Source organism: Rhagoletis zephyria, unplaced genomic scaffold, assembly GCF_001687245.7.
Source record: "Rhagoletis zephyria isolate East Lansing unplaced genomic scaffold, Rhagoletis_zephyria_1.1 Rzeph_scaffold_02996, whole genome shotgun sequence".
In the NCBI taxonomy this organism is placed as follows: domain Eukaryota; kingdom Metazoa; phylum Arthropoda; class Insecta; order Diptera; family Tephritidae; genus Rhagoletis; species Rhagoletis zephyria.
The window spans coordinates 28,366-43,094 of record NW_016160080.1 but is presented as its reverse complement, the minus strand read 5'-3'; the positions used below and the strand labels follow the sequence as shown (position 1 = coordinate 43,094).

The 14,729-nt window shown below is 35.7% G+C and overlaps 1 protein-coding gene across 1 annotated transcript in view; it reads left to right on the top strand.

The window, feature by feature from the left end:
- klg (klingon) overlaps window positions 1-14,729 on the top strand; it is a 59,461-nt gene that overhangs the window by 23,380 nt on the left and 21,352 nt on the right. The window contains exons 3-4 of the mRNA XM_017622967.1: window positions 3,265-3,465; window positions 4,605-4,726. Coding sequence (XP_017478456.1) covers window positions 3,265-3,465; window positions 4,605-4,726 — 323 coding nt within the window. The remainder of the gene's footprint in view (window positions 1-3,264; window positions 3,466-4,604; window positions 4,727-14,729) is intronic.

The window sequence follows — 14,729 nt, the reverse complement described above, 5'->3', positions numbered from 1 at the left end:
AGTACTTCATTTTGGGGGTCGTCACCAAAAATCAGCTTAATAAAATGAATCCCTTTTAGCTTAAAGTGACTTAAACTAAACATTTAATAAGGTGAATAATACAATTTTTTTTTACGATTTTGGCCCCTAAAAGGATGTGTACTTTAAATGTTTACTCATTACCATTCGTTCATAATAGGGTAGCAGTCTTCGTTTCAAGGGAAGAACTGAGTACACAGGAAATACACGTTGAAGAAATTTTTCTCAAGAGTGAAGTTCTAGACTAAGATTAGTTGAGAACAACATAATGCGGCTTAAAAAACACAAATCCTCTGATTCGGACGGAATACCTACCTGGGCTGTTTGTCGGCAAAGAGGTTCTCAGGCGAGAACCAGCTCAGCTAAATTCATGCGCGGAGAATGGAACCCCTTAGTAAGTTGCCCAATCCAGACCAACTTTTTATCGATTCTAAAGTAGCTTTTGATAGCGCGAGGAGAAGTGGCTCTACGAAGCATAGTCTGTATTTGGAATTTGAACCAATCAATTCAAATTGGAATTTGCATTGATCAATTGATGCATCAGGGTCTAAAAGGGTTAGGCTTGGTAAGTATTTTAAAATTATAGCCCCTTCGCGACGAACAAAAATTACGCTCTAACAATCTCTTATACCGAAATATGTGTAGATGATGTCGAACCGAGCTGAACATGCTATGAGAGCTTTTATTATAACTTTGTACATAGTCTACAATATACTCTGGCGGTATTTCTTGACACCGAGAGTGAATTCAATAACATTGAGGTTAACACCATTATAGACTCTTTGAGAGATATGGATGTCGACGACAGTGTTCGTAGATGGATAACATCGATGGTGGTCAATAGAATCATTCAGGCGATAAATAACACATCATGTGAATAGAAGCACACCATAGGGCGATGTACTCTCACCACTGCTATGAGGGATAGCCCTGAATGGCATACTGATAGAACTCAAAAGAGGGGCGTCAAAGTTGTGGCATATGGCGGATGATGTTGTAATAGCAGCCATAGGCCCATTCCTCTCTAATGTTAGCGAAATTATTTAAAGAGCCCTGGAAAAGCAACACGCCTGCGCTGCGAGAAGCGATCTTAATGCGAACCCAACCAAGACAGAACTTACTTTTTTAACAAACAGACACAAATTATCACAATTCAAGCTATGAAATCGGACGTCAGACTCACAGAGTCAATTAAATCGAATTAAAGAGTATATGGTACAAAATTTGGACTTCAGCTGTAACGTGAAAGTGTTATTCTCATCCAAAAGGGTTTGGAGAAAAGACCGAGTGGTCGACCGAGAGGCGATCTGTCTATACACCGATGGATCCAAGATAAATTGCGGTGTAGGAGCGAGTGTAAACTCCAAGGAACTCGGAACTTTCGGAACTGTCTCTGCCGTTGGCAAATAATACAAGCATCTTCCAAGCGCAAGTTCTAGGAATTGCTAGAAACCTGTGAAATTCTAGGTAATAGAGTTGGATACAAGAGTAAACAACAATTTATTCTGAGAGACAGGCGGCGCTTTTAGCAGTAGCGTCACCGCTTACCAAATCCAAGCTAGTTAGGGAATGCAAAGTGACACTTAGCTCAGTGTCTCAGTCAACTACCGTCTCTGTTGTCTGGGTTACCAAAAATAGGAACATAAAAGCAATGAGAAGGCGGCTGAGCTGCCGAAGACAGGAGTCGGTTTGGATGAATTCCAAGCGGTGGCACTGGGTTGCCCGCTGAAATAGTCCAAAGACAGACATTTGCTTGAACTGGGTAGACACAGGTAGTCAAATATAGATACCTGTAAGGTATCGAGAGAACCATGGCACCACTACAAGACGACAAAGACCTTGGACCTGCTTAGCAGATCAAGGCCAGAGGTATTATGATTTGTAGCAACCATAACAGAGTACTGGTCAATAGAAACAATATGGTATAAATGTCGCTTACGTATTTTTGGCGATTAGGGCTCGATAACTAGAAATGTGAACTCGATTGGACATCCCAACTATAAGAACAATTTTTTAAAAAATTTCAACTTATGGTCAGAAAATTCGTTGTATCCAAAAACGTTACAATGACCAAGGAGAAAATTTATTTGCCAATTTTGTAAAATAAATGTTAAGCGTTTTAAAATAAAATATGTTAACAAAATTGTTCTATATTTTTCAGTTTACTCATTCGAATATACAAACACAAACCTTAAATTCCCGATATTCCATATCTTACTTACTACCAGTCAGTGTGTTCATTAGGATGGTCCAACAAATGCATGTGTGAAAAGTACAGCCAGAATTTGAATGCTCTCATCCCTAAAATTGGTCTTAATCGAAAGAATATATCCCCGGTTTTTTATTTCGAAATGAAAAAATATTTAGAGTTCGCTCAAAGTTTTCCATGTATTTGATATGGGGGAAAAAATATTTTTCTTGGAAATGGTATAAAAGAGAACCCGAATTTGATTTTCAAGAATTCTAAACCATTTCTACGAAAAGTTGGTTTTCCTCATAAAACATACCTCTAAATATTATTTGACAAAAAAAATTGAAAAAAAAATTATATAAAATTTTTCGGTACAGAACAATCGAAGGGGGTGGGATCATTCACTATATTCGTGTGCAATTTCCCAAACCCAAACTTTAAAAAATCGTGATTGCGCTTTATACTTACTGGTATTTTCCCCCATTTCCTACTGTTTCTTCTATAAAAACTACTTCCGAATGGAAGATAGACTGAAAGCCTATGAAGCGGCTGTTAAACTATTGATAGAGTCATAAAAGTATAAATGATTACGCATAGTGCCTACCACACACTCCTCTTTTCACATATCTCGCCAGCGCTATGCCCTGCTTTATCCAAACAAATACAATATTCAGTGGTTGATGCTCGACACCGAGCTGGTATTAATGCCCGAATATATCGCGCTTCTATTTTTCACGGCACTTTTTTTGAAAAAAAAATCTTTTTGGCTTTAACAAAACATACTTTTGCAATTTTTTTTCGCCGCTTTTGTGTCACTTTTTAACTTAAGTATTTATACCACATCACGTTTTCCACTTTGTCTGATGTCACACAAAAAAAAAGTAAAAATACAAGGTCGTACTTACCAGCCGCAACTTTACCACTGACATTTAATTGTAGTCTATGCCTCCATGTAAATATAAATACATACAAATGTATGTACGTAGTATATATTATAAGCATATCACTTACATTCGTTCTTATCTTAGCTCCACATATATTTTGTGTCTTTCCAGGAAATTTCGTTTTGTTGTGGCGACGCGGCAGCAACGTGCTCACTGCCTCCAATATAATGGTGACAAGGGATGAGCGCATAAGACTGATAGATGGTTATAATTTAGAGATATCAGATTTAGAGCCGCAAGATGCTGGGGATTATGTTTGTCAAATCAGTGACAAAATAAATCGTGATCAAGTACACACTGTGGAAATATTGGGTAAGTCGGTGTGCACACAACAGACAATGCTTATTACATTTATATATATATGTATGATTATTCTGGTCTTTGTGATAGTTACTACAACAACATATGTATGCATGTATTTATATATATGTATGTGTATGTATGAAACTTATCAATTTTTTGGGCAATATGTTGCATCAATGTAAATATTGCCCACTGTGGTATTGTGTTCATCATATAACTTGTTGTTGTGGTTTCTATCTTTAATGCCATCAAATAAATAAATAAGCACAATTTATTCGTGGTTGAGTTTAACCTTATTCGGTGAAATTGCCATGGAAGGTTGTAAGCAAATACTACAAAAACAGCCATATACTTGTGTTGTAAGATTAGCTTCTTGTGGAGATAGTCTTTCTGGTGTCAAAATTAATTAGCCAAAAAATATTTAGTGGGGCAGGATTTTATTTTATTGCTTTTTAGTAAGATTTATTTTTCAATCCGGAAAATTGTTTCATGCCAGAAACACCACCCAGTAGCAAAACTCAAAAGGATTTTCAGTGAACGTTTGATTTTTATATTCGTCCTTGTGACAAGGTTTTTATTAGCTTTTTAGCATTATTTTATTGAATAAGTATTAGCCGAGTAGTTACATATAACAAAACAAAATTTTTCAAAGGTTCGAGTATACTTCTGCCATGAGAAAAAATTCCTTCAGAAAATCGACTCCTTTTTTTATAGAAAAACCAGTCTATAATGAAATTTCTTCAATAATACAAAGTCGCTAAAAGCCTAGAGTCCGAGAGTTATGTGGACATATTTTATATGGCTTTCGGGACGTGCAAATTACCGTCAATGCAAAATAATGCATGCCTTTGTTATTTCCTGCCAAACGCGATGGAATGCAACAATTACATCCTTCAAGTAATAGTTTTATTAGCCAGCAATCAACTAATTTGTCTGCCAGCAAAACTTTGATATTCTAGTGGCAATCGAAAACATAGTTGATTCCACCAAGCCTTAACCGCAGTTTCTGCCTATTCCTCCTATTAATTAGAAGCAAATGGAAGAAATAGCAAAAATTTAGAAATAATCCTGACCTTAATACTCAATACGTGAAGACAAATATTATTTAACTTAATGTTATTTTCTAAATTTTCATTTTATTCTCACAGTTCCGCCAAGTGTACGCGCTATACCCACCTCTGGTCAATTGCAAGCGCGCAAGGGTGGACCCATCACTTTGGAGTGCAAGGGATCTGGAAATCCGGTACCATCGATATATTGGACGAAAAAGGTAAGCAGAACTAAATTGCAAGTGTATAGATTTGTAAATTACGAGATAAACCGGTTTTTATATAGGTAATTTTTAATATCTTTTAGATTAAAGATTTAACTCTAATCTCTAAACTCTCTGATCGGCTTTTGCCCTAAAATATGACCAAATATTGTACACTTATTTTCATTATATTTAATAGTATATTATTCTGTGCTATAATAATACAACAAAATCTATATCCATAGTAAAGTAATGCCTTTCCTCGGCCTACTATTAGGGGGCCTATTTTATAAAAGTAACAGCTGCGATAATTGTCGATTTTCCAGAAAATTTCATAGCCATAATTGTTGGCAACATTTTATTTTCTTTTTGTGTTTCATAGACGCCTGCAGGCAACTGTGACAATTTTTCGAAAGCGACAGGGACAATATTGGAATATTCACACAGAATCATTCAAAGTTCGAAAAGCCTTTTTTTTTTTAATATCAGAATGCGTATAGTTATAGTTTCGACACGTGTGCATATGATGTGCGTTTACATTGTGGCTCACTCAAGCGAACTTATGTACATACGTCAACGATTTCATTGAATTTCCTGTGCTGCAGACGCCACAAAATAACTCACATCAAATATATTCATACTTATGTACATATAAATGTGCATAACTATGTGGAAGAAAATGTGCACACACTAGAGCTACATTGCTGGTTCAGTTCACAACCAAAAGACAATGTACCTAATAACGTAATCACTTAAGCATTTTACGTGTGTAAGCAAACGTTGAGTGTCCATATAGACACCAAATCACGTAAAGGCACAAGTGATCATACAAGTGCAAAAACAGAATCAAATAATAGTAACTGCCATAGTTTGAGCCACAGCAACAATGGCAACAAATACTTTCATGTTGTTGCTGGGAATAACCACAAGGAATAACTAACGCACACGTACGCACACTTATGTGTGTATGTTTTAGGGTGGTCCAAAGATGCACGGGAAAAAGCAAAGTCGGTATTTTAATGCTCACGCCGTCTAGGATTGTATCGAAAAGAAACATAACCCATATTTCGAGATCCGAAAATATTTACAAGTCGATCATTTTATACCGGGACAAAAAAGTTTTGTGGAAATGGTATAGAATTCTTTAAAATCAATATTTTTGGATCGAACATAGTATCCAGTTTTTTATGTTACCATATTTTAATACAAAATTTTTTTATGGGGCCCTCCTTTGCATTTTTTTGGGGTTTTGAGGAACCTGTAAAAAACAGTTCGTTTAAAGTAATGGTTAAATAAACAATTAAGCGTTATTATCTGAGGTCTCCGTAGGAGAAACAGAGCTCTTTGATCGAAAAATATTGATTCTAAAGAATTCTACACCGTTTCTACGGAAAACTGTTTTTCCCCATCTAAAATACATGGAAAACTTTGACCTCTAAATATTATTAATTTCAAAATTAAAAAAAAAGTAAGTGCGCCTGGGCCACACGGGAGAAGTGAAACTTACGGTACATATCTATTTTGTCTCATAACCAATATACATACGAACGCCACCTGAAATGCAAAATAACGTCACAACATCGTCACTGAAATGTAAAAAGTCGTGACAAATTTTTTTTTCATAAAACGATGTGGGGAGTTGTAATTCAATGAAATCCATCATAGCAACCCAAAAGTGAATTTTGAATTTTTTATAAGTTACGACTTTTTGTATTTCAGAGACGATGTTGTTACGTTGTTTTGCATTTCGGATGACGATATGTCAGACATCCGCTTTTGCTTAAGGTTATATTTTTTGCCTTTTTTCTATTTAGATCCCTGCCTCTACCCTTCGTTCTAATTATATTTACGTTATTCTGTTTTCCTTTATCGTCATTTTTATCTTTATACTCTATCGATAACAAAGTCGATAGTAACATCCCACAAAATATCGTTAGCAAATCGGATAAAAATATCGATAACAAAAGCAATGACAAATTCGTTAAAAATTTCGACAGCAAACCAGATAATAATATTGCTAACGAAATTGATAAAAATATCGATAACAAAATCAATAAAAATATCGATAACAAAATCGATGACAAATTCGTTAAAACTTTCGACAGCCAAACCGATAATAATATTTCTAACGAAATCGATAAAAATATCGGTAACAAAACCAATAAAAATATCGATATATGATCGATAACAAAATTGATAAAAGTATCGATAACAAGATCAATAACAAAATCGATAAAAATATCGATAACAAAACCTATAAATAATTGATAACAGAAACGATAAAAACATCGATAACAAGACCGAAAAAATATCGATATCAAAGTCGATAACAATATCGGTAACAAAACCGATAACAAATTTGTTAAATATATTGATAAAAATATCGATAACAAAAACCATAAGAATATCGATAACAAGACCNAAAGTCGATAACAATATCGGTAACAAAACCGATAACAAATTTGTTAAATACATTGATAAAAATATCGATAACAAAAACCATAAGAATATCGATAACAAGACCAGGTTATCAGTTCGTCGGAATATTTTTTTTTATGCATGTTACCGCATAACTTTGGACCACGTCAACCGATTTCGATAATTCTTTTTGCATCGGTTTAGATCCTATCATTGGATCATGAAACATATATATTTATATATATATATATATAGATATATATGTATATATAGTTGGTTTTTTTGCTAAAAATTACTTGTTCCTTTTATTTTTATCGTTATGTAAGTAAAATGTTTAAATTTACCTTGGTCTTAATTTTTGCCTTATCTTTACGCATCTTGGTATTTGTTTTTATTTTTGCCTTTGCCTTTATCCTTTTCTTTATCTATGTACGTACTCACCTTTACTTTCATTCTTTTCCGAAGTGTTATTCTTTAACCTTTTATTAGCAAGTTTTTGTGAAATTAATACCATGTGCATACACTAAAGAAGCACTTGTTTCAGCCGCACCCATTTCCGTTGCACCATTTCCGTGTGCAATTTCCGTTGAATTTGCCAATTTACTACCAACCAACCAACCGCCGCTAAAGAAGTTTCACTTAAAAAAAAACTATCCTTTTTTGTTTAGCACCCTACTATGAATACATATGATACTTTTGGAATTGAAGTTCCAAAAAGCAGCAAATGTGTATGCCTGTGAATGGTGCCGTTTCCATGTGTTGGACATGCAGGTACATAGCTGTCCTCCATATCAGGCATATGCATACATTAATGTGGTCATCATACATAAATGATATGGTTTTTGCCATCTTCACGTACAAATACGAGCCCACACATGCTTTCGAATGTTGCCGATTCATTGAGGAGCTGAGAATCTAAGCCTTCCATAGTTGAGACACGCAAAACAATAATAAAGGTAGCCACATCACAAATCCTTGATGGGTTTCAAGCGTGTCTGCATACATAGATAGTAGATTGCAAGTGTCATCATATATGTATGTATGTATGCAGACCACAAGAGTGTGCTTGTTGGCTGTGTATCGGTTTGAGATCGTTATAATTATGCGATTTGGCTTTAGAGGCATCTGCACTAATGCTTGTAAATTGCATATGGACATTTTGTTGTTACATATGCACACATGTCTAGGTGCGCAGAGATTTGCAAATCCCTTTGTAGGGAACAAGAAATGTTGAGGGAATTTGGGACTGACTTAAGAAACATATGGTTTGAATCGTTGTATTGTTCAAATATGAGTATATGAATTTTAATACCGCATATTACAGAGAGAATTCATTAGGTCAGTAATTTAAAATAATATTTTTTTTTTTACATTGAGCCTTAAACTGAATGCTGTGTCAAAGCAAAATTTGTTGCAGAAGCGGCTGAAACCATCCGAAACCGTATAATCTGGCTATAATGAAACTTTGTGTGGTATTAAGAAACTACTATAATTTTTATTTAACTAAACTACGAAATCAGCAATGATTTTTGAAGCTACCTTTGAAGTACAGATAAATCGTTGGCCTTACTCTGCCCTGGACTTACCATCCAGTGCCTGTTGAACATTTTGTTTAACCGTTTATTTAGGATCCGCTTTGTGTGTGCTTTGGCTCGTTGTTTCGCTAGGCAATCATGTACCTCATGCCCCGGCACTAGGGTGGTTCAAAAACGCAGGTGAAAAAGTAAGTCGGAATTTTAATGCCGCCACCGCCTGGGACTGTTCTATAACGAAAAAACATTTACCCCTATTTTTTATTTTGAAATCAAAAAATATTTAGGGAGTGTTCAAAGAGTTCTAAGTTGTCCATGTATTTTTTATGGGGAAAAAAGTAACTTTCGTAGAAACGGTATAGAATTCTTGAAAATCAATATTTTTCAATAAGAAAACTCGATTTCTCTTCAGAAGATTCCCAATAATGATACCCAATGGTTTCTCTAACAATGTTTTTATGGTAACTACATTTTGTAGGCCCACCAAAACCCCCCAGAAAATGTCCCCCATTTCATCCCCAATAAAAAATAAACAATTGGATATTAATATTTCTGAAGATAACCAAACCCGCCCATTGGCTTTGCAATACGGGGTCATTAGCGAATTTTATTTGAATCTTCATGTGGCCCGTCATATTTTCGATTTTCAGAAATAGCAGAGGGTTCTAGAGATCAAACTACATAGCTGGATTAACTTTCATAATAGTCTTAAATCACCTGGGAAAGTTAGCATTCGGTGTTGAGATGCTCTCTGGCGAGCTTGAAAAAATTCATTTTATTGCACATGGCAATTTTAAATGATATATCTAATGTTATTAATATTTTGGCGCTTACAATTTTGCTAAGTGTTTCTGTTGCGCTTCTTTTTCAATTTATGCGTCTTGTTGTTGTTAAACAAACGTAAGGATCTACAGTTTTATGGGGCCTCCAAATGTCAAATCGATTTTATGAGAAGCTTTTTCATGACCGAAATACGCTCAGAGGTTTTCCACTGCCTTCCCAAGAGCCCGCACTGTTAGAAAAACCTGTTTTGAATTTAACCCTTAATTAGGCGCATGGGGTCAAGCCCATTTCAAGTTGAAAAAAAAACGTCTTGGAGTGCTTGGAGTGTGCTCGCGCTCTTTCTTTCCCTTTGAAAGGATCCGGCAAATTTTCACCCTTCTCCGTATTTTTTTTCCGGCCCTATTGGTGAGTTGGCATCACCTTGTAAAGGGTAGTTTTAGGCTGAGAGCTTTAAGCTGAGCGCTGGAAGGTCCAGATAGAGCTTTTTTAAAGCTTTTATTCTTAGGTTAAAGCTTTAAGTTCTGTCTACAGCAAACAGATAACTGCTGTCAAAATCAGTTGTTTGGTTCGCGCCAAAAAGGATCTCCTTTACCTATTTTGTATTTATAAAACAAGCGAAGATATAAAATATAATGTAAATTAAATCCTTGATAGTGATTCACACCATTAAAAACACAGGCACTATATAAAATAAGTCAACACTGGTCGTAAAGTCTGCGAGAGTCCAGCCATGCCTTCGTTCTTAGCATCACTCGTTCTTCCTCACTGTGTCGTAGATGTGTATCACATACCGCCTATAGTTAGCAATCACTTTTCGAACGAATTTTGAATAGACAAAGAACTCTGTACGCTGAGCAATTAAGCGTTAGACCATGAACAATTTCATTCCGAGAATGGTCTTATTTCGTCAAACGTTGGCATAGAAAGCAAATCAACCCAAGGCATTTCATCTGCTTCTAATGNAACGTTGGCATAGAAAGCAAATCAACCCAAGGCATTTCATCTGCTTCTAACAAATGGTGAGTTGTTGAAGTACTACGACGACCTTGCAAGCTACCACAAGGAATTATGCCAATTGCTTATGGTACGCAGATGTACAGCAGCAACTACTCACAGAAATTGGCATTTCCAAGAAGCTTTCGTTTTCCTGCGAATTGCGTACGAACAGCAACACAAAAATCAGTACACGGAATTCAATTTAGTGAATGAGCCTAGGAAAATTCCATGTAGGAAGGAGGACATACTGAAGGACATCAGTGCCATCCAGTGCCAGGGCAAAGCAGCTTACTTTCTCTTTGGCACCGCATTTCGAGCGTACGTATGTATATTTGCAGGCAGCATGTTACTTACATACAAGCTAGCAATAAATCAGATTTTACAAAATTATTTTCGTACATTGTTACGGGCAACGCTGCTGTTGCTCAGGCCGCTCTCGTTGTAAAACAAATGGTATATACATATTCATGTCTGGTCCATTTACTGTCGTCTATAGGTGTGTGTGTGGACTATGAGCGCATCAACGGTGAATGAGGTGACCCTTAAATATGTTTGATCTTTGTTATGTAAGTATTTAATTTTTGTCCGCGGAAGCTGCTATAAATTGATTAAGCTTTCCAAAAGGTACGCGAAGAGGTAATAAAATGTTTACATACTTGGTATGTATCGATGGCTGAATGGAAGTTCGCCTTATCGCGACAGCCAGTCCGAAAATGTCCTATCTAAGAAAATTTTTCAACAACGCTTTATTTCAGAATTTTGTTGATGATCGGTCTATCTCAGCATTCGGTTCAAAAATGACCTATCTCAGTTTCCGATTGAAAAACGACTTATTTCAGCATATTTTCAATACATTTTCAGTTTAGTTTTCAGAGTTAGCGCATTTTTGAATCGAATTCTGTGATAGGATGTTCTTCAACCAAATTCTGATATAGGGTATTTTTCAATCTCATTCTGAAATAGGGCGTCCTTTAATAAAATTCTGATGTAAAATTCTTGAAAAGTTTTCTGAGATAGCTCGATCTTCTACTCAGCCATCGATAGTATGTTACTAAAATAAAAAATTGGCGCAAATTTTCGTATCTACAGTATTTTGATAAGGCGAACTCGAAAAAAAAAAATTTCGAACATACCCGCATCATCAATGTGCAAAGTCAGAAGCGCTGGCCACGGAGCTATGCACGATCCATAAATCGTTCGATCCCTGCTGTTGTCTTGAAAAATAAGTCAGATGATGAGATGTGGTGATCTCCGAAATATCAGCTATAACTTCTACCGCTAAGACTTTGTTGCTTTTTCCATTTTTCCCAAAAAACATTAATCTCAATAACAATATTGAAGTAAATGTCCAAAAATTATATTGACAAAAAATAATAATTTTTGAATATTTAATTAAAAATATACTGACCGGGATTTTTTCAGCCTCTCCATTTGCGAAATATTTACCACCACTGCAGATTTCATACAAAATAGATTTTATCCATTAAACAGCTGGGTGAAGGTCGTATCCTACTCAAATCTTCTATTAGATATTATTGTCTGGATGAGCCAATATGATTTGTTCATTGACCACACAATTTGGAGAAGGTTGGCTCTTGCTTTGAATTAAAATTTCTATTTCAAATTACATGTTATACAAAATTTTACAAAACGGCTGCCAAACGACGAAGATTTAAAAAAAAAGAACCTGATACTTTTTTTCTGCAGGGTATGTACACTTACATATACATACATACTCAGTTGTGAATATTCAAATACGTGCGTGATACATTTTTTTATGAAAATATTTTTTTTAAATACGAAAATTTTTAAACGATACTCAAATATAAATTATTCATTTTTATTATGCATGATTTCCCTCAGTGTATGCGACAGGCACATTTTCTAAAATAATTTTTACCAATAAAAATAATTTTAAATATGAGTATGTATGTATATTATAAATAATACCTACAAAATGTAAGTTTTGTATGCTGAAATGACCGATTTAGTTGAAATTTTACACATTGACTTTATTCTGGAACTTCGAGAAAATAAGCAACTTTTTTTTTGAATTAATTATTATTACCCCCTTTCCTTAACGAAAAATTCTTCCTAATATTTTCCTTAGAGAAGTAAATCTCAGAAAGTTCTACTCACACTCAATATCAACTCATTCATCTTCTGCCGTGCCTAAGGCATTTTTGNTTTAAAAAAAAAGAACCTGATACTTTTTTTCTGCAGGGTATGTACACTTACATATACATACATACTCAGTTGTGAATATTCAAATACGTGCGTGATACATTTTTTTATGAAAATATTTTTTTTAAATACGAAAATTTTTAAACGATACTCAAATATAAATTATTCATTTTTATTATGCATGATTTCCCTCAGTGTATGCGACAGGCACATTTTCTAAAATAATTTTTACCAATAAAAATAATTTTAAATATGAGTATGTATGTATATTATAAATAATACCTACAAAATGTAAGTTTTGTATGCTGAAATGACCGATTTAGTTGAAATTTTACACATTGACTTTATTCTGGAACTTCGAGAAAATAAGCAACTTTTTTTTTGAATTAATTATTATTACCCCCTTTCCTTAACGAAAAATTCTTCCTAATATTTTCCTTAGAGAAGGAAATCTCAGAAAGTTATACTCACACTCAATATCAACTCATTCATCTTCTGCCGTGCCTAAGGCATTTTTCAATTTGCATGGCTTCAACGTTTTACTTTGTCAAGCTAACGGAGAAAAATGTCAGCGCTATTACGGTCAACTCAGGTTGCTAGCAGGGGCAAAGATTGCATTGTATTTGCTTCATTTACACTCTATGCAACGGCTTGAGAAAACTACAAATCCTTAGCACTGCACTAACACAAATGGGTATGTTTTGACACAATCACTATAGAAAACACACAACCCCACACGCGTAATGCAGTGATAGCCACACAGGCATATACAGCGATATAATGCCGCACTTAGCACACTAAATCACTGTCAGCCATAAACTGGTTCAAAAATGTCAATGAAGTCAATATGTCATACACTTTGACACGTCCGTAAAGCTAAGCAAAGCAGGGAAGGCAAATTTAGCTTTTATTTCACAGCTTNGTGATAGCCACACAGGCATATACAGCGATATAATGCCGCACTTAGCACACTAAATCACTGTCAGCCATAAACTGGTTCAAAAATGTCAATGAAGTCAATATGTCATACACTTTGCCACGTCCGTAAAGCTAAGCAAAGCAGGGAAGGCAAATTTAGCTTTTATTTCACAGCTAGTACGCGCGCGCGCACACACACACACACACACACACACACTCAAACAAGCTTATGCGAGGCTATGGCAAGTGACAAAGTGAGCTGGAGACGGACAAAATGTTACCCGTCTGGCTACCTGGGCTGAGGTTGGTAAACGACAAACAACCACAGCCAGCAGACCGAAAATGCAAGACAAATAGCTGAGAAAAAGTGGGCCAGAGAATAGAGGTCAAAGGGGAGGCAAAGTGAAAAATACTGGTAACAGCTCTCTGCCAGCGGCAGCATTCACTGCAACAACAATAAATAAAGCAGCTGCCAAATTGTAATTAATGTGAGTCGGAATAGCAAGCAACTCAAAGGCAAACACCCACACAGCCATACATATATGCACACACACACACATTCACTCGATCACATGCATCACTTATGAAATGTTATTGAAATATGTAGCAGCAGCTGCTGGCACTTCGTTGTACATACATATGTACATATATACCCAGCGTTGCGATATGAAGAAGATGAACGCTCACATGAGCCAGCTGTTGAGGGCAACTGATTTTCTAATATTTTTTCCATGCATTGCTTTCAGAGGTGATGAAGTGCAGTAAAGTGGCGCTGCAATATTTTTCACACACACACACACACACACACATACCGCCACCCGCAAATGCGGTTCTAAATACTTACTACATGCATGCAATCAGAGGCGAAAATTCACAGCCAACTAAACGGCTTGCCATCAGCCCTGCACTATTTTCCCCCATTTTCGTGCTATTTTACCTGTTTTGTGCCCGAATCAAGTGCTGCCAACAGTCTCAAGTCACTGCATCGATTATGGCATACCACATGGAGTAGAGTTCTGCTGCTTGCTTTTGCACACTTGCCACCTGCATTTCCATTCGATTTATTTGCATTCATTCCATGTCAACGAAGCGATAAGCTGTCGGTCGTCCTGTTCAAAGACCTGCAAGCGTGTCTACTACCTATATATGTGTGTTTGTATGTATGTGTACGTATGCACTTCTGCGCAAGG